General features: G+C 33.9%; 1 protein-coding gene and 1 non-coding gene across 8 annotated transcripts in view; one reads left to right on the top strand and one right to left on the bottom strand.

Annotated features, from left to right (window-relative positions):
- Positions 1-635: 635 nt before the first annotated feature.
- Positions 636-25,841, bottom strand: part of LOC115223885 (clathrin interactor 1) — a 183,733-nt gene continuing 158,527 nt past the window's right edge. For 4 of the 7 annotated variants that reach the window (XM_029794601.2, XM_029794626.2, XM_029794610.2 and 1 more), the window contains exons 12-16: positions 25,359-25,529; positions 19,800-19,938; positions 8,010-8,102; positions 3,603-3,707; positions 636-1,307 (exon numbers count right to left, since the gene is read on the bottom strand). In XM_029794601.2, coding sequence (XP_029650461.1) covers positions 1,123-1,307; positions 3,603-3,707; positions 8,010-8,102; positions 19,800-19,938; positions 25,359-25,529 — 693 coding nt within the window. In that variant the 3' untranslated portion in view covers positions 636-1,122. Of the gene's footprint in view, positions 1,308-3,602; positions 3,708-8,009; positions 8,103-19,189; positions 19,372-19,799; positions 19,939-25,358; positions 25,530-25,841 lie in introns of those variants that run through there. The other 3 variants (XM_029794642.2, XM_029794618.2, XM_029794650.2) reach the window with 3 other exon arrangements.
- LOC115208841 lies at positions 17,867-17,968 on the top strand. The gene has a single exon (XR_003881285.1). It is a non-coding gene; the product is annotated as a U6 spliceosomal RNA (small nuclear RNA).

Genomic DNA, 25,841 nt, shown 5'->3' with positions numbered 1-25,841 from the left:
CATATGTGTGTATATGTGTATGTTTTAATTATTTTTTTGTTTTCTGTCTTTGAAATTTGAAATATTTTAAATAATTCAGGTTTGTATTGTCGAAAAGAATTTGGAGAGAAGAAAAATCCAACCTCAATCTGTTGTCTGCCTGACTCATTTCACCATGCCTTATAGTAGAATTTTATAGGCTGAGCTTGTTGGTATGATTGTATATATGTGGTAACTGCCTTGAGTAGATGAGTGCGCATTTCTTAAGGTGGGAGTATATATGTGTGTGTATGTATTTGTGTGCATGTATATTTATATATATTTGAAGTACGGATGGGTAAATGAGTGTATATATATCTTGAGAAGGCAAATGTGAATTCTTTTATGATGTGCATATATATATATATTTATATATATATATATATATATATATATATAGAGAGAGAGAGAGAGAGAGAGAGAGAAGAGTGTTGTGTGTTGATGTGTATGCATGAATGCTTGTATGTTTATTTGAGCATGTGTGCTGACCTATTCAATTGTAATCGTATGTTTACTAATATATGCACACAGACGTATGCTTACTTGCATATGTTTGCAGGCAGTGTGATTTTGTGCAAGTAAATGTTTATGTGAGTGTATACGGCAATGAGCTTTTTGTACACTTAACACGAGGAATGTATAATAATATGGAGAAAATGAACAGAAACAAAAAGAGAGGAGAGATGTAGAAAGAAAAGGAGGAAGAAGAGACAAAGAGTAGGGAAAGTGGGGAGAGAGAGAAAGAGAGAGAGCGTATCAATTTTCATATCATTATTATTATTTTAATTATTATTATTAAATACTTTTCATCATGTTTGCATTTGATGTGTATAAAAAAAAAAAAATCTCAAAATCCGAAATAGATTTTGTCCATTCTAGTTGTAAATTCCACACTGGAATAAAGTGTAATCAAACACTTCATACAGTACATACATACATATATGTATATACATATATATATACATATACATACATACACGCACACATACATTCAGATGTGATACCAATGTTTTAATATAGTAAGGAGTGGAGAGATGCTCTCCCTCCAAACATGTCGATCCCTTTCCACAGTCGGTGTCCTAGTGCTGTCTCAATCAGCTTTAATTATTTCATCACATTTCCAAAATCACTGAAGGCCTGGTTGGTCCGTTGCTGGAATGATGTCGGCGAATTCATCAGATTGGTTGGTAAGCCTGCAGTAGCTGGCATGTTGGAATTGCCCCCACCACTTACTCCTATCATGCCGGGTGGGGTTCCTACTAAGTTTCCAGTAGTCTGTGGTTGAATTACTGAAAAGTAAATAAATAAATAGATAAATAAATAAAGTACAAGTTTTCATTTTGCTTTGGCTTTTCACTGTTGTATTTGAATGTTGCATGAAAGAATTGCAAGATGGTTTCTTCCAACCAAGTTAATCAGCAGGAGATCTAGAGACAGACCAAGAGTGAGATGGTTGGATAACATCCATAGTCTTAGCTGATCACACTTGGGAATGCCGTCAGAAAGTCTAATGATTTTTAAGACAGCATAGTGTGATTGAAGTGGCTGCTGTTTCTAGCACATCTTCCAATTGCCAACCCTTGTTTTTTGAGTAAGGTATTCCTTCCTGAGAAATAAATCTCATCTCTAGGGTGGGATGTGGATTTATCATAGGTAACATTCCCAAAGTAATTGTTCAGTTTAGTTATATAAAAAAAGTAAATAAAATTAAGGGGAGATAAGTAGTAAAAGCAGTTTACTTTTTGCACAGCATAAAGACTGGCAATTGCTGCCAGAAAGTGAACAACTGTCTTCATTTTCTCAGTGGAATTATGACAGAGAAACTCATGCAGATATGAAAGAAACAATTCATCTGATGTCTCAAACTGTCGTCTCAACTTCCATTTCACCTGCATCCATATTTTGTGTGTGGACATCTTGATCATGAGGCACCACCATTGAGGATACCAATGTTTATTATATGATCGCCATCCATCGCTGATTATGTGAAACCCAGGCAAAATCCACCTTCATATAAGCTCAGTTAAGGTACTTCGACCAAAAAACACTTTCTTGAGACTCTCTCTCTCTCTCTCTCTGCCACTGAATACCCAATGTCCCTTTGCTTCTTTTACTACTTATCTCCCCCTTTTTTATTTACTTTTTTATATAACTAAACTGAACAATTACCCATTCCCAATTGTACTAGTTCTTAATGTATAGTTTAACAGAAGCATTCACAATACATTCATTAGCATAAAGGGTTGCATTTGATGTCTTAATACTACAGTATCAATACCCATGACACTTTATAACAGGGGTTATCTACCATTTCTTACCTATAGACCCCTTTGATTCCTATTTTACTTGGATGAAACCACCATAGCCATTCGATGTTTTAAAAATCCTATGGTATTTTTATAATTAAACTAGCAGTATCGCCCGGCGTTGCTCGGGTTTGTAAGGGAAATAACTATATAAGCATTTTTAGAGAGTTAAAGCCAAAAAATAGCAAAAAAATGCATTAAAAATGGGGAAAATTTTTTTTTAAATCGTAGACTCATCATAGACACACGCTAATACTCGGAAGGGCTCGATATGAATCACGACTATAAGATACCAGGTTTTGGTTAAACTGCACCGCAAAATGTGGGAGTAGTTAGGAATCTAAATCGTAGGAGACAGACACACAACCTTACTTTTATATATGAAGATATTCTTTTCTACTCTAGGCACAAGGCCCAAAATTTTGGAGGAGGGGGCCAGTCAATTAGATCGAACCTAGTAATAAATATAAATATTGATATATTCGAGCGAGGTTGTTGCCAGTGCCACTGGACTGGCTCCTGTGCAGGTGGCACATAAAAAACACCATTTGGGCGTGGTCGTTGCCAGTACCGCCTAACTGGCCCTCGTGCCGGTGGTACGTAAAAGCACCCACTAAACTCTCGGAGTGGTTAGCATTAGGAAGGGCATTCAGCTGTAGAAACTCTGCCAGATCAGATTAGAGCCTGGTGCAGCCATCTGGCTCACCAGTCCTCAGTCAAACCGTCCAACCCATGCCAGCATGGAAAGCAAACGTTAAACGATGATGATGATGATTTACCACTGTCACTCACCACCATTTTTTATGTACAAAGCACAGACCAATGAGAGAGACTCTACATAGCTGTTACAACTTCTAGAAACAGCAAAAATCATATTGGCCCCACCACTGTCTTAACCTTTTGCCTGTCCTGTGTATCACATGTGATGCAGAAGACATATTTCCCCATCATATATGATGCACATTCCCAATTTTTTCAACCACCAGAATGATTTAGGGCTTGTGAAAGAAGGCTTTATATTAGTTAGAACATATGAAACAAGGGGTAAGTCTGAAAACAAGCATGGATGTTTATGAAAATGTTATGCAAAGGGTCAGATGAAAAAAACAAAAACACTATGGATGAAGTAGTTTTAGATATTCTTAAAAAGACAGAATTACCATAGACTGGATGCCTTTGATCATAAATTCGATTACTTGAGGTTGGCCTGGACTAAATCACAACATCAGCCAAGTAAAAACTGGAGCAAAAAGAGGGAGGAAAAAAGTCAATAGATACCTGGTGAACCTCCCAAATTAAGGGAGCCCATTCTTTGGTTAAGACCTGGAGGTGCAGCATTCATTCCAGATGGAGTAGTTCCCATGAACTGACTGCCAGGTGTTCCTGAAAGTGAAATAAAGGAAGTGATTTTGAAATTTAAAGAAATCAGATAAAATAACAGTTGGAATAATAAATAGTGTTGGTTTGTGTAAGAAGTACGATTGGGGAAATATATATTTTCCTTATTACCATTATTAGAATGATTAGACTGAATTAAAAATGAACAGATTTATTAATTTATCTACATTACTAATGTTGTGGTGTCAGTTACTCTAGAAAAGCAATACATAATCATTTACAAGATAACTTTGAAATTATTTTGTTTGCCTGTGTTTGTGTGTGAGAGAGAGAGGGAGGAGTGAGTGTGTGCATGAGAGTGAGTGTGAGTGCATGTGAGTGAGTGTGTGCATGAGTGTGTGTGCACATATATTTTTATGAATGTATATACATGTGTAAAAAGCACCAGAGATGACGCCACAAAAAGCACCCATGTTGGTGCCACATTAAGAGTACTGGTGCCAGTGCCACATAAAAAGCACTGGTGCGAGTACCACATAATCTGTGCCCATGTCAATGCCGTGTAAAAAGCACCTATGCCAGCACCACATAAAAAGTACCATGCTGGCACCATGTAAAAAGTACATGTACCAGTGCCACATAAGAAGCATCCATGTTGGTGCCAGGTAAAGAGTACCCATGCTGGTGCCATGTAATAAGCATCCACTACACTCTATAAAGTGGTTGGCACTTGGAAGGGCATCTGGCCATAGAAACCATATCATGACAGATGACTGGAACCTGGGCAACCCTCTGGCTTGCCAGCTCCTGTCAAACTGTCCAATCCATGCCAGCATAGAAAACAGATGCTAAATGAAGATGATGATATGTGTCTATACATATATATGAATGTATGTAAAAAAATGTGAATATATATATGTGCATGTGTGTATAAACATATAAGTGTATTTATATAAGTGAGTGAGTGTATGTATGTGTGCATGTGTGTTTGTGTAAAATAGAACCAACTTTCTGAGCTGTTAAACATTTTTATGTCACATAATGTTCAGGTTATTTTAAGACCAACCCTCCTACCAAGTGCAAAATGGTTAAGATATGCATCACTGCCCAAGGGATGATTAGCCTTTATACAGGTTATCTATTTACTGGCAGTTTACAGACTATTGTGCATTTGTTACATAATGAGCATACAAATATTTGCCTAGGAAGGGTGTAGAACAACATCAACAACAAAAACAACAATAATAGTAATAAATAATGATTTCTTATATATATATATATGTAGCAATTTTAGGAAGAATGGGTTAGTCAACTATATTGTGTCCCAGTACTAGATTAGAACTTTCTTTTATCAACCCTGAAAGGATGAATGGCACAAAGAATTTCGTCCAATGCACTCATGATTCCAACAGGTAGTATTAGTAGTAGTAGTAGTAAGTAATAATAAATATGATTTTAAGTTTTGACACAAGGCCAGCAATTTTGGGAGAGGAGACAAGTTGATTACATTGACCCTAGTGTCCAACTGGTACTTATTTTATCAACCATAGAAAGATGAAAGGCAAAGTTGACCCCAGCAGAATTTGAACTCAGAATGTAAAGGTGAGCAAAATACCATTAAGTATTTGTCTAGCATGGTAATGATTTTGCCAGTTTGTCATCTTCTTCTTCTTCTTAATAATAATAATAATATTGCTTTTAATATTATTTTAACCTGATCATATCACATCAGATTTGTATTTCTTTTTATTTTAGAACATCATTATTTCAAAGATGAGGGTGGAAGAAAACTACAGTCTACAAAAAATAATGATAATCTATATTAGTAAAAGTTGATTAAATTTATGGGCACAATATTAATCTTATGTCAATAATTTTCCAGCTGGCATATTGTCTAAAGTTACATGAAGGATTTTTACGGGTGAAGAGAGAAAAATAACTCTTCTCTTTAGAGATTCAATTCTTCGAGTTTCTATTACTGTAGAGTGTGTGAGATGACATGTAATAATTATACAAGAGTTCAGCAAGGGAAAGGAATTAATTTCCAATCATTTTAAGGTATCCAAATTGTGAAACAACCCCCATTAGAGATATAATTCACTGCTATAAATATGAGGTTTGCTTTAAATGTTTCAGTTTATCAGCTGGCAGTAGTGAGCTTAATAAAAAATCTTTCCAAGTGCCAGGAAAATGCAACAGAAATCCAAGAATTTTCTCTTGAATTATGCCACAGAACTGAAAAAATTGTTTCAGCAGTTGGTTATAGAGTATAATAATAAATAAAACACCCAAAGTTAATAAAAAATTTCTTAAATACTGTTTCACATCTTGTGTTTTGTTATGAACTGTCATACTGCAAAGAGTAAATCAAGAGATATAGTAAAGAGAGAGGCTAGATGAGATAGCTAGCCTCTAAGTTTCCAATACTTTATGAATATTGACCCAATATGATCTTAATATGGGCATTCAAAACTAAATCAGCTCAAATGAAACCAAGAATTACTAAATCTGTTCTTATTCACTCTGCACAGAACTGTAGAAAAGATTAGAATGAAACTCATTTTATTTTCTACCAGTCTCTCTTGTACTTGCAAATCATGTATCTGTTTATTTTTCTTACATTTTTTTGGTAGTGGTGTTTGAGTTACAGCTGATTTTCTATAAGGGGGTGGGGGTGGATTTTACTGGTGATTTTTATTGTTGTTGTTGTGAAGAAACAATAGAACATAGGACCAAATACTTAATATTACATTTTTTCCCTTTTAGAGTCTCAAAACCCCTCCAAGAGTTGATTGGTAATCATCCCTACAGGGTTGATAAAATGCTAGGCATGTACTGAATTCAATTCAATCGTCTATACTCCTTACCATACACATTTTTATCTTTAGACCAATGTCAGAGATTATCATAAATATTATATACATAAATGTATACATTATCATCATAGTTTTAATGCCTACTTTTCCATGCTTGCATAGGGCAGATGAAATTTCATTGAAGCAGATTTTCTACAGCTGGATGCTGTTCCTGTCACCAGCTCTCACCTGTTTCTAAACAGGATAATATTCCTCTAAGTCTTTTAAATAAGGAACAATTCAATGACAGGACTTTTTCACACACACACATCCCATATATATTGGGAGTTTGACAATAGGTACACCATGTTCTTGCAAGTCATAAAAGGCAACTAAAAGACTTGATATCAGGAAGAGCATCCACCTATAAAACACTGCCTCAAAAAATTGCTTTCAACCCATACTAGCATGGAGGAGCAGATCTGAAAACAATGATCACACACACATACATACATACATAAAAGCCAAAAGCTGAAATAGAGCAGTGCACAAAAAAAGTCAATGGTAAAAAAATATATGAAAAAAATATATATGAAAAACAAGATAGGCAAAGTTCTGTTTTCTACCCAATAGTGTGAAATAGAAATGAAAATAAAAATAAAATGCACTACAAAAGTAGTAAAGAAAATAACCAAACCAAAGAAGTCTTTTCAAAAGAACAGCTAATTAAAAATAATTGAAGCTGATGACATGACAAGTGACACATTTTTGTAAAGCCCAAACCACATAGACACACAGACAACCAGGTGCGTGTGTGTGTGTATGTGTGTGTACATATGTACATGTGTGTATGTATGATTACATATGTTTGTGCATAAAATGTCAAATAAGCTAAAATCAAAAGAAAAAAAATTCCAAGAAACACAACACAAAAACAGCGATTGACAATGAATGATGACTATTGGGGAGGGGGAGAGTAAGTGAGAGAGAAGAGAGAGAGAGAAAGGTGAGACAGAGAAGGAGAGAGATATTTGTGAGATAAAGCATGAGAATATCAAGGTAAGGCAGGTTAGGCAATGGAAAGACAATGCCAAAATAATCATTCTTAATTAGTAATAAACCATGCCTTGAGTTTACGTTTTTAGGTATGGTACCACCTATGTCATAATATTAACAATGATTAGGTTTTATTTTAAAAATATTAATATATTAATAATCATACTAATAAAGATCTCCTTTTGGAAATCAAAAAATAAATTATTGAGGCATCAATTCCCTTTAGTTCAAAGGTCATGCAAAATAACAAAAACAAAAAAAAAAGGAAAAAGAGAATTTAAAAAAAAGATAACAAAACCATGCAGAAAAAAGTGGTTCCTGGACTGAAGTTCACAACATCACACAGCCAAAGAATGATAAAATACTACATAGTGATGGTGCAAGTGGAGATTTAGAAAGATACAAAGAAGAAGAAAAAGAGAGACAGATTTGAGCAGGAGAGGCATGATGAAGGAAGAAAAACTTGAACAAGTCTAGGCTGAGAACAGCAAAGTACCTGACACTGTTGCATTGGGGTAAGTTGTAGACGATGCTGCTGCTGCTGCCGCTGCTGCTGCTGTTGCAGAGTCAGGGTACCAAATAACTACGCCTGTACACGGAATGGAAGAGAATTACACACTTAGTACTAAACCCATTCCTACACATGCCTCTGACTTAATTCTTTTTTTATTTTTCTTATTTCCTCCTCCTCCTCTGTTACCTGTTTTGTTTGATTCTGTTGCTGATTCCCCCATCCTTTCCAAACATTGTATGCATGTGAGAGTATGTATGTACATTAAATATATTCTCAAACATACTATATATATTTCTTAATATACACACATACGCAATACTAATGTGTGTATGCAAGTGTTCTTGTGAGAGAGATTGTCTATGTAGCCATATAATCAACCCATACCATGGTTTCAGGCTAAATTGAATTTTTCCCTGTAAGTTTGGAATAATATTCCCTCATATATATAGTAAGGTTAGATGAGATACAGACTGTAAACTTAAGGTATTTTCTTTCATGAATTCAACCATGCAAGGTTACTTGCTCTGACAATGCAAGAAGTATGCAATTTCCTAAACACTATCCTGCACATGCCATCCTTCATAACATATATAAATGCAGATGATTAAACCACACACACACACACACACAAGCTATGTCTATCCTGCATATTAAGCACCTAGAGTATTTGCATTAGAATATCACTTCATCATCATCATTTAATGTCTCATAAATTAATTAATAAAGTCGTTTTAGATGTGTTTTAGTGAAGATAAATTATGCAATCTGGATCCATTTTGCTCACTTATGGCACATCCCTCAGATATGTGTGTATGTGTGTGATAATTTTATGTTACAATTCATGAGAAACAAAAGTCTTTAGGGATTTTAAAAGTATACAAATTTTGTCACTCCAATTTTTGCGAGTTTATTTCAGCAGTCAACTGTTTGGAAACAGATTTGCAAAGTAAGAATTTTGAAGCACATCTACCAAAACCTAAAATCATAAAAACACTCATTCAATCTATAACTTCCTTGAAATAATATAAATAATTCATCACTTGAGTAAAATTTACAGTGTAAATTTGAATGAAAACTACCATGTAAATATTGAATAGCATGGCTAAAGGATTGACTACTGAATTTTAAACACCACAGATTCTGTTTCTTTTTAAAAGCAAATATGTCAGGAGAGGCTTGTGACAAATTTTCTTTCACGTTTCTTAAATGCATGAATGTGTTGACAAAATCAAAATTTAAAGAAATTTTTGGTTTGGCTGATATAATTCCTAGAGACACTGAAATTGACAGTTTGGACATTAGCACAACAGATTAGAGTTTTTGAAAAACAATTACTGCTAAAGGAGCAGTAGATCAGTCCAAAGCCCAATGACTCATAAGGCCAGAGCTTAACCCGGTTGCCATGGCATACTGAAATTACAACTTACAACACTCTTCCCCCGAATAGGATGTCAGTTTATCACAAGGTTAACTTCCCAGCTATTACTAGAATTCATTTACAACTAAATGAACTGGAGTAGTATAAAACACAATGCACTTGGGAATTGAAACCATGATCTTATGAATATGAGTGCAACACCCTAATCACTAAGCCATAGCCTCCCTAAGGTAGCAATTGCTTACAGTTTTTTAACATTTATAATAAATATTTTAAGCCCCCACCCCCGCTAAAGCAGAAATCAACCTTACAAGCCCTGTGACAGTCTTCTCCATTTTGTTCTCTCCTCACTAACTTCCTTTCTCTCATTTCCTCCTCCATCACCTTTAGCCATGTCTTTCTCAATCTAACCCCTTTGTCTACTTCTTTCCACATTCACTTCCATCACTTCTTTCACCCAGTATTTCATTCTTTTTCAACACAGGACCCAACTATTTCATTGTTTATCCTCAAGACATCTAAAACAGACTATTTTCATTATTCTCTGCAATTCATTGTTTTCCTCCATTTTTCAGTGATACTCCAATAACCCACATATTATTATTCTCACTTCATTTGTTTTTTCAACCCTTCTCTACCATTCCACATTCCTTAACCATGTTCTACTTTCATAAATCATAGCACTTCTTACACATGCAGCAGACACCTTTCCTTTCAATTTCATAGACACTCCTCTGATCATTAACATGCCACTACACTTGAATATGTCAAGAACTTCTCAAGGATGAACAACTGTAATACTAGAATTATACTACATGCTAGGAAAATGCACTTAAAATTTGACTGGTTTCTGCAGATTAAGCTGTTGGCCTATTCTATACCCTCAACCTTGATAAGAGTCTCTTCTATCCTAATCACAAACCAAGTGAAGCACTACACTGCAACCACAAACATTTATGTCATCTACAGAATATTGTCAAAAATATGGTCAGAAATATTTCACTATACCACAGCTTCATTATCCCCCAACAAAGTTCAAGCATACACATATAATATATATGTATAAATCTATATTTATACATATTATTTCAGTTTTGAAGTTGAGCATATATTGAATACTAAAGAGGACTATTACCTTCCAAGAAGCAAAGAAGGCAGAATCTTGCTGCTACGTTTTATGACCTTGCCATATCTAATATGCTCCAAGTAATGAATGGAGTAAGGTATGTTTGAGTGATTGAGTTTCTATATGTAGTTAGCATGCTAGCTGATCCTTTGCTGAGGATGAATGATTACAGGTGTTAGGCAAGTTAGTGCTTCAACTCCTTTGAAGTTAGGTCCATGTAGTTCTTATCTGAGGAAACTGTAGCAACCTTTGCTGAGTATATCAGGTTTGTCTTTAGGCACCTACTATCAAGGGACCAGTTTTATGGAAATCAGCAGTTGCAGAACCTTACATTTGGGTTTGTATGATGAACAGTGAGTTTTCTGCAGTTGAGTTCTGAGATTTTCTTTAAGATTCCCTCACCTAAGATTTTGAATTTTATTTCTTTGTAAAATTGTTTTGCAAGTAAAAATGTTTGCAAATACAACCTTGTGACTATCTCTCTCTGTATATATATATATATATATATATATATATATATATAGAGAGAGAGAGAGAGAGAGAGAGAGAAAAGAACTATATTCCCATGCAGGAAAAATATATAGAATTTGTTTGGGGTTTGAAAATGCACCTGAATCTCAAAATGTATAGTCGTTTTTAAATTTAGTAATGGATTTATTCAAATACCAAACCAGTTTCAACAATTTTTTGTTTATCAATGGTACAAATAAATAAATAAATAAATAAATAAAGGGTTTAGGAAAGTTTAAAATAACTCTTCTAAGCCCTTTATTCATTCATCTATTTATACCATTGATAAGCAAAAAAAAAAAAAAAAAATCGACAAAACTGGTTTAGTATTTGAATAAATCCATTAAGAAATTTAAAAACGACTACATGTTTTGAGACTAGGGTTAGGGTTCAAATCCCCAGACAAATTCACTTATATATAAATCCCTAGTTTGTGTGTGAATGCATAAATACTCATATAGGTACTTATACATTTAGCACTAGTAACTCAAGTCTATATAAATTGTGAGATTCATCAATTTACAGTGGAGTTTCAGTTCATTCACTCTTCATGCCTTTAATTTGCAACTTTGCTCAATAGCCAACAGTAGGTTAGGCTCCAGCAGTCTGGTTTCTTCTTAACACATAACATGCCAATTAAAAATTATGATGAACATGGGCATGTTCATATATATTTATACAATTGTTTGATTAACACATACACACAATACATATATACATACATATATACACACAGCACAGAGAGTATATGCATATACATACATATTATATATAATGCTATTTATGAACAAAAGTGATATTGTTGGTTAATGGGACAATGTCACTGGTTCATTGCATTTCTGACGACAAGGTTGATAGAGAAATGTCTGTAACTCAGTGGGCTTCTCACAAGGAATACAGGTTTTTCAATAATGCTTATATCTTTTAATTTTATACAATGATGGATTTCAATGTATGTATGTATATATAAATGCTTACATACATACATACAAATGCATGTACATATATACATACAAATGCATGTACATATATACATACATACAGATATATGGGGCTCCATATAGTTTTTATCAAGCAAATTTCTCTTACAAGCCATTGGCCAGTCCAAGGATATAGTGAACAGAGAGATCAAATCTAGGACTGTGGTTCTGAAGTGACTGTCTAAATTACACAGCCTTGCTTGCACCCATGCATCATTATTGTCATTTATACATTTATGGTAAATTCTATTCCTTATCATATCTAGTTTGGTACAGGTTCTCAGTTAAAACTGTCTCTGGAGTTGACTTAATCATTCATATCTACAAGATCAATAAAGGTCTATCTAATTTAATACACTAAATCCCCTAAAAATATGGTTATGAGTTTCATCAAAAGAATGCAATACTGAAACTTCTATAACAAGGCAAATGACTAAACATAGTTGGTTTGAAGATTTAGATAACAAATGAGGATATATCAGCTAGACAAAGTTACATGTGGTACCACAGAACCAGGTGTATCTGCAACTGAAGTGAAAGCTAAGACAGAAACCATGGTACAGAAGAGGGTTGCGAGAGATAACTGATCAAAGGAAATTCAAAGACTAAACTGTTTCTCAGTTACAATATTTCCATCAGAAACTTCCTTTAATTGTTTAAATGAATCTGAACATCTTGCCATATGTAACAAAACATGTTTAATCCCTTTCTGTGTAAAACAAATTTAGAATATTTACTAGCTGAAATACTAAGACCAAATTCCTTTAGCCATAAAAATTTGTCCAGTAGCCAGACTTGGCTTAATTATTTACTGGCTATATAGGTATGAAGAAGCAACTATCAAAATATATCATGAATAATTTTCAGATTTATGTATGGATTATAGTCACATACAAAAGCACACAATTAGACCAACATATATACATATACCATGATACTGCATAATCATGTCATCTGAGACTGTCTTTTATTTTAATTACATCATATTACAGGCTATAATGATATTGTTTTTAACAAGGAACTTCTCTAGCAGTCATGATGAATATCAATTAATTAATCTGTCATGGAAGTTAATTGCTCAGAGACACCAACCACAGTGGAACAATAGTTTACATCAAAATATTTAATGCAGTGAGTATAAAATATATAATTAAAAATGCTTATGTGATAAGAAACACACTACACAACCTAATAGCAAATATCAGCAAGCATAGAAGACAAGTTTGGATGCATTTTGGTCTGAAGTTATGAAAGTATACAAAGTTGTCTACTCTATTTGCTGAAATTATTAAAATAATCTTCATTGAGCTAATGCTGTCTTTTCCTCACAGCATAAATATTTAAAATTAGACTTCATTTTGAGCTCCATAAATTAAGTACGTTAGCAATATCTGAATTATCCCATAATGGATTAAATTATTGTATAGGGCACACAAAAAAGAAAACTTAAGTTCCATCATTTTTCTTATTTGTATAAAAGTTTAAATAACTAAAAATAACATTAAATAAAACACATTTTTGGGGATTGCTTACAAGTCATTGCATGCTTTCACTAAACTTCTAATTATGGAAAAGTCATAGAAAGCCCCAAGATTTCCAGCTGCAAAATTGTTCAAGTTTTATTGTTATTAATAATTTGTTGTAGCAACATTAGATAGGACTCCACAGTCCTTACTAGTGATATACCACCAGCAAACTGTTCAAAGTTAAGGCTTAGTTAACTAACTGAGATGATTAACAGCTCATTTATTCTGCTTTTGCATTATAGTAAAACACAACAGCAAGTTCATACAAAACACTATGATGAATTAGTAGCAAGCGTATAACCACACATATTTGAGCAGGTTGGTATATAAAGAGTTATGTAACTTTTATTTCTATCTGATATCCTGCATTGCTTGTAGCTACATTAAACATTATAGAACAAAGCCTAGAAGTAAAGTAATTCATTTCAAGCAGAAGTAGATGACGATAGGTATAAACACCCCAATCCCTCTTTGTCATCAAAATATCAGAAGTGAAACAAAACTGTTTCTCAATTATTTCCAATCTCAAGCAGTCGATAAAATACATGCAAATCATATACTGAGATCAACTATAACTCACCTCTCACGTATAAATTTGTAGTCTTATGGCAATGTAAGAAATCATTACAGCTATCACTACTAGTACTCTCTTCAGTTTGTAGGGAGGTCCATTAGGCTAGAGGTTTAATGTCAGTCTACAGGCCTATTGGGCTGCTAGAGCGAATCCCAGCTTCTATAAGTGACTGAGAACACAAACTCCCACTGAATGGAATGCCAGTCTGTCACATGCTTAACCTCACTTCCAACTGCTGCAGTTACTCATTTTTAGCTGATCAGACTGAAGCAACACGAAATGAAGTGCCTTGCTCAAGGACACAGTGTGCTATCTAGTCTGAGAATCAAAATCCTGACCCCAGACCGCAAAAGCTGCAACACCATATTTATTTACAACAACTACTACTACTACTGTTATATTGCAGCTGAGCTTTACTTAGTTACTAACATCTGATTATTTTATGACTATTGTTCTCCTTACAAAAAGTGATCAATGAACTTTGCAACAGTACAAGATAAACTGCTTTCAAGTAGTAGTAGTAGTAGTATTCTGTAACAGATTTTACTGCTACTATTTTGCTGGAAAAGGATATTTCTACTAATACTACAATTTCGTCCCCTCCCTCACTCCCACATCACAACCATCATCATCATAGAACAGTAATCTTAACATATACACATCAATTTCCAACACTTTGCCACTTTTTTATCCATAGGTCATTCACACAATCTTTTTTGTGCATGTGTATGTGTAATAGTTTTAGTGTCTAATATTTGCAACTCTGTATCATGCTTGGCTATTTGAAACTGTCATCCACAGCATAACAACCAATTCTGAGATATAAAAGGAACCCACAACCTCTTTTATTCAAGGGAGACAAATGTTTTAACTACTTGGCTTCTATAATTTTATCATTAATTTTTTTTTAATCAAAAAGAGGAAAAGAATAGTTAATTAGAAAGCAACAAGCTAAGGTTAGTAAACTTAAAAGGAGTCGGCCACCTTAGAAACATGTTATTATTAGCTATTGTTAATTGCAGTATACAAAAGCTGTTTCAGTTTTGTACTCAAATAAAATTTTAAAAATTGATTTTTCTTTCTAATTTTTTTTAGGAGAGGTGCAAGGAATGAATAAAAAATTTATTAAAAAACATGTGTAAAGAGGACATACGTTTTATTGAAAAGATAAAACAGAGCAAAAGTTAAAAGGAGAGAAAGGACAGACAGTAGAGTGAGAAAGAGAGAGAGAAATTATTTTAAATGTTTTATCAGTAACTATACCATCTGGTTTTGTGTCCACATTAGAAATCAATTATTCCACAAATATATGTGTATTTGTGACAGACAGAATACACATATTTAAGTATTAAAAAATATTAAAACAGAAATGTATGTGCAAAAATTGCAAGTGTAGCTAATAATATGCTTTAAATTGAGCTAATAATATAACATTGGTAAACTTTAAAAAAAACCCCAAAAAGCTCAAGATTTTTTAAACATAACTCTTTATCAGATTTTAAAACATTTAAAACTCAATCAGTTTTTATAAAGTAACCCCTATATTTACCAGTACATTAACCCCTTGCAGATAGTTTTAGTACTGACAGTCTGTGCTATGTACTGGTATTAGGTTGTTCAGAAAATACATCATTTTTCATACAAGGAATTTTACAAGAATTTATATTTACAGATTTTTCTCAGTGTGGTATATTTGAAAACACGGTGCTGCACAGAGCGAGACATTGCACTGCTCACACACACACATTGTTTCAATGTGGTCAGTACTGCTTCCTGTCTGCAAGGGGTTAAAATGCTCTGCAAGGTGGTTGGGGATAGAAAGGATGTCCTATCATAGATAAAATGCTAAAACTAAAATGAATGAGTAAAGATAAAGAACCAACTAGCTGCAATACAGGCTACCTATCAAGTAGGACAAAAACTCTGTACTCTTTGAACTTTATTGCATATATTACCTCTATTTGGTTTAGTAGATCCACTTCAAACTTAAAAAATAAGCAAAACTCACACACATGTATGCATATAAATTATATCGGGAGGGATACTATATAATAGAGCAAATAAAATGTTTAGAAAAAGAATACTAAGCCAAGGGAAGTAAATGAAGATTGCATTCTGCTGGTAGTCACTGTCAGCTCATTTAGGCTTTTAAAAGTAGTGCATACAGGAATGTAACTGACTAGTGTAAAGAATTCAGTTTGATACTCTGCTGTTTCTACCACATCACATCACTATGTAATAATAACAATGGTTTCAAATTTTGGCACAAGTCCAGTAATTTCAGCATGTATGTGTGTGTGTGTGTGTGAGTGTGTAGTGGAGTAAGCTGATTATATTGACCCCAGTGTTCAACTGGTACTTATTTTATTAACTCTGAAAAGATGAAAGGCAAAGTTGACCTCAGTGGAATTTGAACTCAGAATGAAAAGACAGACAAAATGCCATCAAGCATTTTGCCTGCCGTGCTAACAAGTCTGCCAGCTTGCTACTTTAATAATAATAATGATGATAACAATAATACCCCACCTGCAGGGTCATGCACTGTTTATCTTGATATGAGATCACCATGTCGCACACATATGGTTGTGATGCACGAATCTGGTGTACCTTTATCAGACGGGTAGTCATGATGGGTATACTGGGCTTCGTATATTTTATCCTAGTGTCACTTTGATGGCATGCACTGCTCTCTCATTCAATAATAATAATAATTCTTTCCATTATAGGTACAAAGCCAGACATTTTGAGAGAGTGAGCTGGTCAATTTCACTGAATCCGGTGCTTAACAGGCACATGATATATTGACCTCTAAAGTATGAAAGCAAAGTTGACCTTGACAGAATCTGAATCCAGAATGTAAAGATGGATGAAATACCATTGAGCACTTTTTCTAGTGTGCTTAACAATTCTGCCAGCTCACCATGATGATGATAATTATAATAATAGTAATAATAATAATATTGAAAAGAACAGCATGGTACCATAGGCTGCAGGCAGCAAGCCTGTTATGCATGCAAGACTCCAGGAGTTACAACAAAACCTGAGATAAAAAGAAATACTAATAATAATAATTTCTTTTAGATGAGGAGGACATTACTTAGACAGTCAGCAATTTGTGTGTGTGGGGGGGGGGTAACAAAAATGAAGAGAAAGAAATGGACAAGACAGTGAAATGAGATTAAAGTACATATAGACAAAGTATATGATAACATGAATGATGCAATCCTCCTGATACAAGAGAAATTCCAACTGGGGTCAATCAAGGAACCCCACAGATCCTAGATTACCTTGGATCAAAGGCATGGCACCTTCACCCAACTGTTGCTGTCCAATCTACAGTTGCATGCTTAGAGTAAGGCCATTCTCCCTAACCATTTTTGCTACATGTTTTTATAAATTCATCAAGATATAGCACTTTCCTCTCCATCCTCACTTTCCTTTCCAAGTGGAACATTAAAAAGTTGATGAAGGCTTGACTGAAGAAAGAAGTGTCTATCCTTTTAACTTTGTCATTCACACATCCTCTTTTGCCATAACCACTGGACAAGTGGTTCTCAAATTTTTTTCACCTATGGGCCCTTTTGAGTCCTACTTTACACAAATGGGCCCTTATAGCCATTTGCTATTTAAAAAACACTATTATATTTTTTCATAATTAAATATTATTAGGAATTGTATAAAAATTGTTAAAATATACAGTGCACAGTAGAATTATAACTGATTTATTGCACATAAATTTTAACAAGAAAATCTCGGCAGTACATATTCTAAAATTAGAATGATACAAAGATTGGCATGGCCCCAGCGCAAGGATGACATGCAAATTCATGAAGCTTTCCATATTTTTTTATAAAGGCGGTGCTCTAGCAAGGCCGCAGTCACATGACTGAAACAAGTAAAAGAATAAAGACCCTCAAAGGTCATATGGACCCCAGTTGAGAACCACTACACTAGTCCGAGGAACACCACCTGCCCTACTTGGTTAAAAGTGGGCGGTGGTGTGATCATCACAATGGATTCAGCTGACAGAGTTGTCACAGACATGATAACAGTTGTTTGACATAATGCAACAAGTCATCAATAATAATAGTTTTTGATTTAGGGAGAGGCCAGTAGCTTTTGAGAAGAGGGCATTAGTTAATTACACTGACCCCAGTATTTGACTGGTACTGTATTTTATTGATCCTAGAGGGATGAAAAGTAAAGTTGACCTCAGTAGAATCAACTTTCACCTTTATCCTTCTAGGTTGAACAAAAGTATCAATCAAGTACTGGTGGGGTCAATGGTATTGACTAACACACTCTGCTCAAAATTGCCTTGTGATATTTGCTTCAATATCATGATTTAAATTCCTGCTGAGGTTATCTCTGCCTTTCATCCTTTCAACGTGGATAAAATAAAATACTATTTAAGTACTAGGGTTGATATCACTAATTTCCTTGTATTTCTGGACTGGTGCCTATGTTAAAAATTATTTGCTCATGTTAGAATGGGTAGGTACCTTTTGAAGTAAAGCTAACAATGACTGATTTACCAGAGAAGAAATCTACAGAAAAATCTACTGTTGAATTCAATGGATCACAACTTTATTTGCTGACAAAAGAATAACTATAGTAAAAGTTAAGTAAACTACAAAAAATATCACACTTTTAATATAATAGTAATAATAAAAATTGCCTTCCTATTAATTTTTTTTCTTTTTAGCGATTAGAAAACAAATAAGTAAGGCATGCCTGTTACTAATGAAGAGCAGAACAAATATATATAACAAAACAAAGAAAGCTGAATAACCTTTAAAATCGAAGTTTATCAAAAAGTTTGACACGATAAAATATGCAGGTATTTTCTATGTATACAAATAAATATAAAGAAGCAAAAGTTTTACAATTCTCAATCAAAGTAGTAATTAACTTTTTACTTCCTGTGAGATGTAGTAGTCTACAGCAGTGCTTCTCAAACTATCTGTTGTGGCGTACCGGCAGTTTTTTTTTCCAATGTGCCTGGGACCAGTAATATTAATTTATACCGGAAACAATATATATAATGAATATAATAAAAGCTGACAATTTTTTAATCTTATATTTATTTTGTAAGCAAATTATACAATATTACATAATCATTTTATAATGTTTCTTTCTTTTCTGGAAACTTGCCGTGTACCGGTAGCTGATGGCTTGCAGACCGGCACCAATCCGCAGACAACCATTTTGAGTAGCACTGGTCTACAGGACTACATTAGTCAGCTAGTCCTGAAATGCATATCAAAAGAGTCATACTAAACATGTTTACATTCATTTTGAAAGAAGTTAGGAACTCTCAAATATAAAGGAGAAAAACTCTTATCTCTTTCTTGATCTTTCATCTCTGTTCTGTAATAGAATCTTTACAGGACTGGGCTTTTAATTTAGAACATTTTCAACAGGATGTTAAAAGTTAATATAACCACTTTTTAATGAAAATTAACTTATAAATTATTTGTCCCAAATTTAAGTGATATACAGAATTATTCTATGAAAATGGTACAATATAAGACTGACACACCTGCTTCATGGACTCATCAGCCAAATGAAAGAAGTCAGAGCTCAAACTTTCCAACAAAAAGAAGATATCATTCGTATAAAACTATCATTTTGTTATATCATTAGATAAAGTTAAGAGAATATAGAGAAAGTGTTACCTTTTGCCATAAGCCCTTGTTGTTGCAGTTGGTTCATAGATGGAGCTGTTGATTTCTGAAAACGAGCATTTGGGTTCAAGGACTCTAAGCTGATGTTAAGTCCACTGGAATCTGTCCAGGTGTTGTTGTTTGAAGAGGTCTGAAAATGAAAACAATGGAGTTAAGAGACATTATGGGATAATTAAATATGATGCCTTTTGACTAGTGAGCATTGTTATATAGCTGGTAAGTTTCCAATGCACAAAGTCTGTGATCCAGATTTGATCCTCTGAGTTAAAGCCATTCTATTACTCCCAGAAATTGATAGGTTTTCTCACACTTAACTGTATGTCCCAAGTTGAAAAAGTTAAGCAACTGACTAAATGTAGCTCTAAGACATGAGATAAATATCTTTTGACTGAGAGTCAAGAATGGAACACAGATACAAAATCACAAGATCTTTATATTTCATATCAAAAGTGACAAGATTACTAAACTTTGGTTTCTTTTGATAATGTACACGGTACCTGTATCTTAGGATTAGCATGAGAGGGAAATATATTTGTGGTGCAAGTGAAATGAAATGCTTTCTAGTAAAAATTCAACTGAGTACTTGCCTCACAGGGTTCTAGCAGGCTTTCTATTTCAAATTGCATATGATTGTTTGATATTTATTTCTTACCACAATATACAGAGCCAGTTTATATATGAGACAGAAATAATCAATTAAATTGATCCACCCCACCTGCCTGTAACTCCTACTCATAATGTAGTAATAATTACTAGTATAATAACTTTATTTGTATTTTGATGCATAAATTTATAGAGTTTAGAAATGCCTTTAATTTCATCCAATAGTCAAGGTTGTTAAAAGCATAACACTCAAACACATGTTATGACAAACGGAATATCATAGATTATTGATTCCCATATTAATCTTTTTGGATGCAAACTTAAAACAGAGATAGTTAAAACAGAAATACCATAAAACACTTAAGATGGTCTTTTATTGTCTTGACAATCCCAACTACATTACAGATCATCATCATCATCGTTTAGCATCCGCTTTCCATGCTGGCATGGGTTGGACGGTTCAACTGGGGTCTGGGAAGCCAGAAGGCTGCACCAGGCCCAGTCTGATCTGGCAACGTTTCTACGGCTGGATGCCCTTCCTAACGCCAACCACTCCATGAGTGTAGTGGGTGCTTTTTACGTGCCACTGGCACAGGTGCCAGACGATAGACAGATAATAATTTTATAGTCATATTAGAATTCACACCAATCATTCATCTCAATGAAGTCATAATGTAGAACTGATACTGTATAAACTGTTAAGACAAATTTACAACATACAATTGCTGTAACTTCAAAAGGAAAGGTTAAAAGATTGGAGTAAATTCAGAATAAAGTTACCAGGAAGTCTCAATGCTGTTCTGTTTAAACATTAATAATTTTAACTTTAATATTTAATGTAAACTAAATTCATTATAGATTTGAAATGGTTGAAGTTTTTTATTTCAACACTAGAAATTATAAGTTTATTGATAAGGAATTCAAATGCATTGCAAATCATTTCATTGTATTTCCTATGTCTCAACTCGACATGTCTCAGTTAGACTACTTGCTGAAAGTATCAGAAAATTCTTCGACTATTATCAAATCTTTACAAAACATCTACTAGATTTTTTTCCTGTTAAGAACCTATAAAACGCTGAATTACCAAAATTTTTTTCTGATTCAGGTTTCTAAATATCCATTTTGGGTTATTGGGAGTGAGAGAAAATCACATAACGCTTTCAGAAAAGAGTTTATAACATTTATGTAAAATACTAGAAAATGTCCTGTTTGGATGTGAAGAGAAATGGAAATAGAAAAAATAAAAATTGGAATGGAAATCTAAAACATGCATAAAAACATACTAAATTAGCAACAAAAACTAATAATAATAATAATAATAATAATAATACAAAGACATTTTACAAAAGGTAACGTGCTCAATTTGTCATACAAAGAAAAATGCTTGCAAATGTATACAAAAAAAAAATCACAGACTATATAGTAATGTTCACCTCACCATTTCAAGTCTAATGTATCATCTCCTTACTTAAAATGATAGGGTGTGATTTGAGAGCAATTTAGTTGTTATTTCTGGTGAGTCAAGTGACCACATGGATACTTTTGTTGGTTCATTAGTCAACAATTACATGGTATTGCTGAATAAAGCTTTGCCCACCATGAAGATAGTCATTGCTTGCTTGTGACACAGAATGTGTGTGTGTGTGTGTGTGTGTGTGTGTGTGTACAACATTCAAGATATGTGAGCATATACTAAGTGGTGAAAAGTAATGGTTTGTTGTTATTAATCCCTAGGCTGTCATCCAGCAGGCCTTTAATTAAAAACATCTAGACTGTGACAATTTCATCATTTTTACAGTGTCATCCATTAAGGATACTATGTAAAAAAATGTGTCTTTTCTTTTTTAAGGCAGTGGGATGTGATTTTAAGATTTTCTTTTTTTCACTTTTTAACAATTGCCTTTCTTAAAACTATTAGAAATAATAATAATAAATACTGATACTACACTCTTGGAGTGGTTGGCATTAGGAAGGGCAGCCTGATTTGGTAAGAAACCTTACCAAATCAGATTGGAACCTGGTGCAGCCCTGCCAGCTTACTAGTTTTCAGTCAAACCATCCAACCCATGCCGGCATGGAAAGCGGATGTTAAACGATGATGACTATTTTTGGAATCATTCTGCATTTATGCTTGGTAAAACATCTAACAAATATTTGTAACTGAGGTGTTATAAGGGTCCTTTGCATGGGAATACAGCATTTCTATTACATTCTTGATAATGAAAAGGAAAGAAGAGAGTTTGAATGAGAGGGTTGCTGAAGACTGTAAGGCCTAATATTTGTCAGGGAGGTTGTAGGTGAGCAGTAGTCAAAGAAAGGTCCAAAAGAGAGCAGTTCTAAAGAGATAGGAAATTGGAAAATGGCTCAGTCAGTTTCAAATATACAGGAGGCATTCATAGAGGATTTTATATTTACTATGATAATAATTGAAATAAAAATTATTTTGTATGAGAAAAAGAAGTGGGAATGGGGAAGAACTGGTCATTATTTTTACTTAGATTAGATATTGTGTGATTTTCCTCAAGCTTTCCATATGTTGAATAGGAATAAATCTCAATTTGACAGGACTATGTTAGCAATGTAGATGTGACATGTGAAATGATACATGTAAACTAGAAAGCAGACCATATGGGGAAACAATGAAAGAAATGTATAAATAAACAAGAGCACTCAGAGAGCGCAAACCTCAGCCAAGGCAACACCAACATCCTCCTAATGATTAACCAGAGATGATTTTTAAAATGAGAAAACCTGAAATAAACTTGACTGCTCTCACAAATGAGAAAACTAAAATCTAATCAGTCCATGCCAGTCAAGAGGCCAAACATTCCTGAAAGTTTCTTCCGAATCCATCCAGTGGTTCTTGAGATATCTTGTCCATGGACAAACAAACAAACACAACTGAAAACAATACCTCTGCCTTTGCTAAAGCGGATGTAATAAATAAATAAATCCTCACTAGAATCAAACAATCAAATGATTCACCAAAATCATAAATGAAACTTATTATGATATTGGTGTCTGGCTATGAACAGGCTGTTAACATCCTTCTTGTTATCATTCTTTCACTGAGAAACTTGCTGTTTCTTGGTGTGTATTCATCTTAAGATGTGTGTGTATGGAAGAAAGAAAAAGTGCATGTGTGTGTCTTTATTATAATGTATATATTTATATAAATTTTCTTTGTATTTTGGCCTATGAATAAAGTAAAGGGTCCTCAATAAATATACTAGGGTTGATATATTTTACTGTTTAGCATTCAGATTATTGTCAAATGTAATGCTCATTTATTCACTTTATTTTGAAGTAATCATACATTATCTTGTAGCTTTGAGGTTTTAATGATGTGATTGTTTATTTTTAAAATGACATTGTTAGGTAGGTGTGAAAGGCCAGATATGGCCAGTTTGAGCATGACAGACAGAATATTTAGGCCTGATACGGCCAGTTTAATTTTTTTGAGTTAAGTACTTAAAGTTGATACTCCCCAAGCTGCATCAGTCTGCCTACCTAAGAGTAGAATAAGTTCCAAATAAGAACTGATATAGAATAGAAGGATCTCTTGAGTCTTCCTTGCCACTGGTACCAGTGGCATGAAAAAAGGCATCCAGTTCACACTGCAAGACATGCACAATACCTAAGTTGTCCAGTGTTCTCTATTGCTGTGTGTATGATGATGATGGGGACTGTGATAATGTCCCCATGCCAACATGGTCTAAAAAATACGATTGGGAAAGGTCTACACAGAAATTCTATTTCTAAGGTAAGACTATATAATCATGCACGTGTCTATAGAGACTATTTCTGGCCTGGATATGTCAGCGGAGGCAACAAAATGTAAAATACAGGAACTGACCTTCACCATTGATATATTGAAATGAATATACACAAATCCTATAGTATAAATGACAAAGGTCATCTCTGTGGAGTATCACTTGAAACAATACATGATATCACAGCATATGGGGAACACCCACACTAGCTAAAAAAGAAACAAAAACCTACTACATTGCAAAGCTGCTCTACAGAATGCTTAGCCGTTAAATAAAATTTCAATTGCTTCATGGAAGAGATATTTTGTACTCATATAGACCACTAGCTGCCTTAGATAATAACAATGTGTAAATACTGTGAAATTTTAGTATTATGAGAGACCACCAGAGAGCAAATAACAAGTCTTACATCATTCTCCATGGCAAAAGCTCTTACAACATTATTAACATAGCGATACCAAAATACCTATGATGCTGTGTAATAGTGAACTGAAAAGCTAAGGTATTACATCAACCTGAATATTGAATTAAAAAATCTTGTGATAGTAAAGGAAAATTATCTATACTTCTTTTTAATTAGTACAAATGGAGTAACACAACCATTTCTAAGACATAACAAATTCCCCATAAAGTGAGAAACAGACACATTCCAGAAAATAATGATACTAGGATCTGTAAACATTATTAGGACATACACTGTATTGTGAACCCTTTTGAAAAATTTTTATTAACCTTAGACATAGTTGTTAATCTTGAACCATAAATATTCTGGTTAAGTTTGAATACATGTCTTCCATGTTCTCCAAAATGTACCTAATTCTTGTTCCAAGAAAGAATATTCTTGATGTATTTCTCAAACCATGAATAACAAAGGTGATGATGATGATGATGGTGACAATTTCTAATGTTGGACACAAAAGCAAATTTGGGGGAAAGGTATTGTTAAATTAATTCCTGGACTACTAGAGTGGATTTAAATATAAAGCCACGTAACTAAATACCACAAGGCATCAGCTGCTTCCCTATTTCTGCCACCCCACCAGCAACAATAACAACCACCACAGCAACAGAATAATAATAATAATAATCATAATAATAAAGACTGAGGAAAAGGAGGAGATGGTGGAAGGAGACAGAAATAAGGTGGACGTTTAAAATTGGTGCAACTCACCTGTGGTATTGACATAGGGATGGCCATAGCAGGAATAGGATTGACAGCACCTGTAGGGGTGGAAAATGGGGTACCTGTACCGGACATCATAGTTGGTGGGGACATCATGGCCGGTGGGGACATCATTGTCGTCGACTGGGGAGACATCATGTTGGCTTGGAACATCATAGTCTGTGATGGCACCAACCAAGGCAGAAATCACGAGGAAAAAAAGAAAGAAAAAACAAGGGTGCAGCAAGGTAAAAAAAGGAAAGGAACAAGGAAAGTAATAATAATAAGAAGAATAAGAATAACACAGGCAAGGAAGCAGGTGTTTAAAAAAGGAATAAAAAAATATAAAATAAAATTGTTTTTTGTGGTGGTGCAAAATATAAATAAGGTTTTACAACAACAAAGGGAGGTGGAAATTGAAATACTTATATAAATAAAATAAATAAAGAAATAGACAGGTAAATTATTTCAAGGTTACTTTCATAGGTGAGA

The sequence above is a fragment of the Octopus sinensis genome, linkage group LG2 (assembly GCF_006345805.1).
Source record: "Octopus sinensis linkage group LG2, ASM634580v1, whole genome shotgun sequence".
Lineage (NCBI taxonomy): Eukaryota > Metazoa > Mollusca > Cephalopoda > Octopoda > Octopodidae > Octopus > Octopus sinensis.
This window is presented reverse-complemented; position numbering and strand designations above follow the sequence as displayed.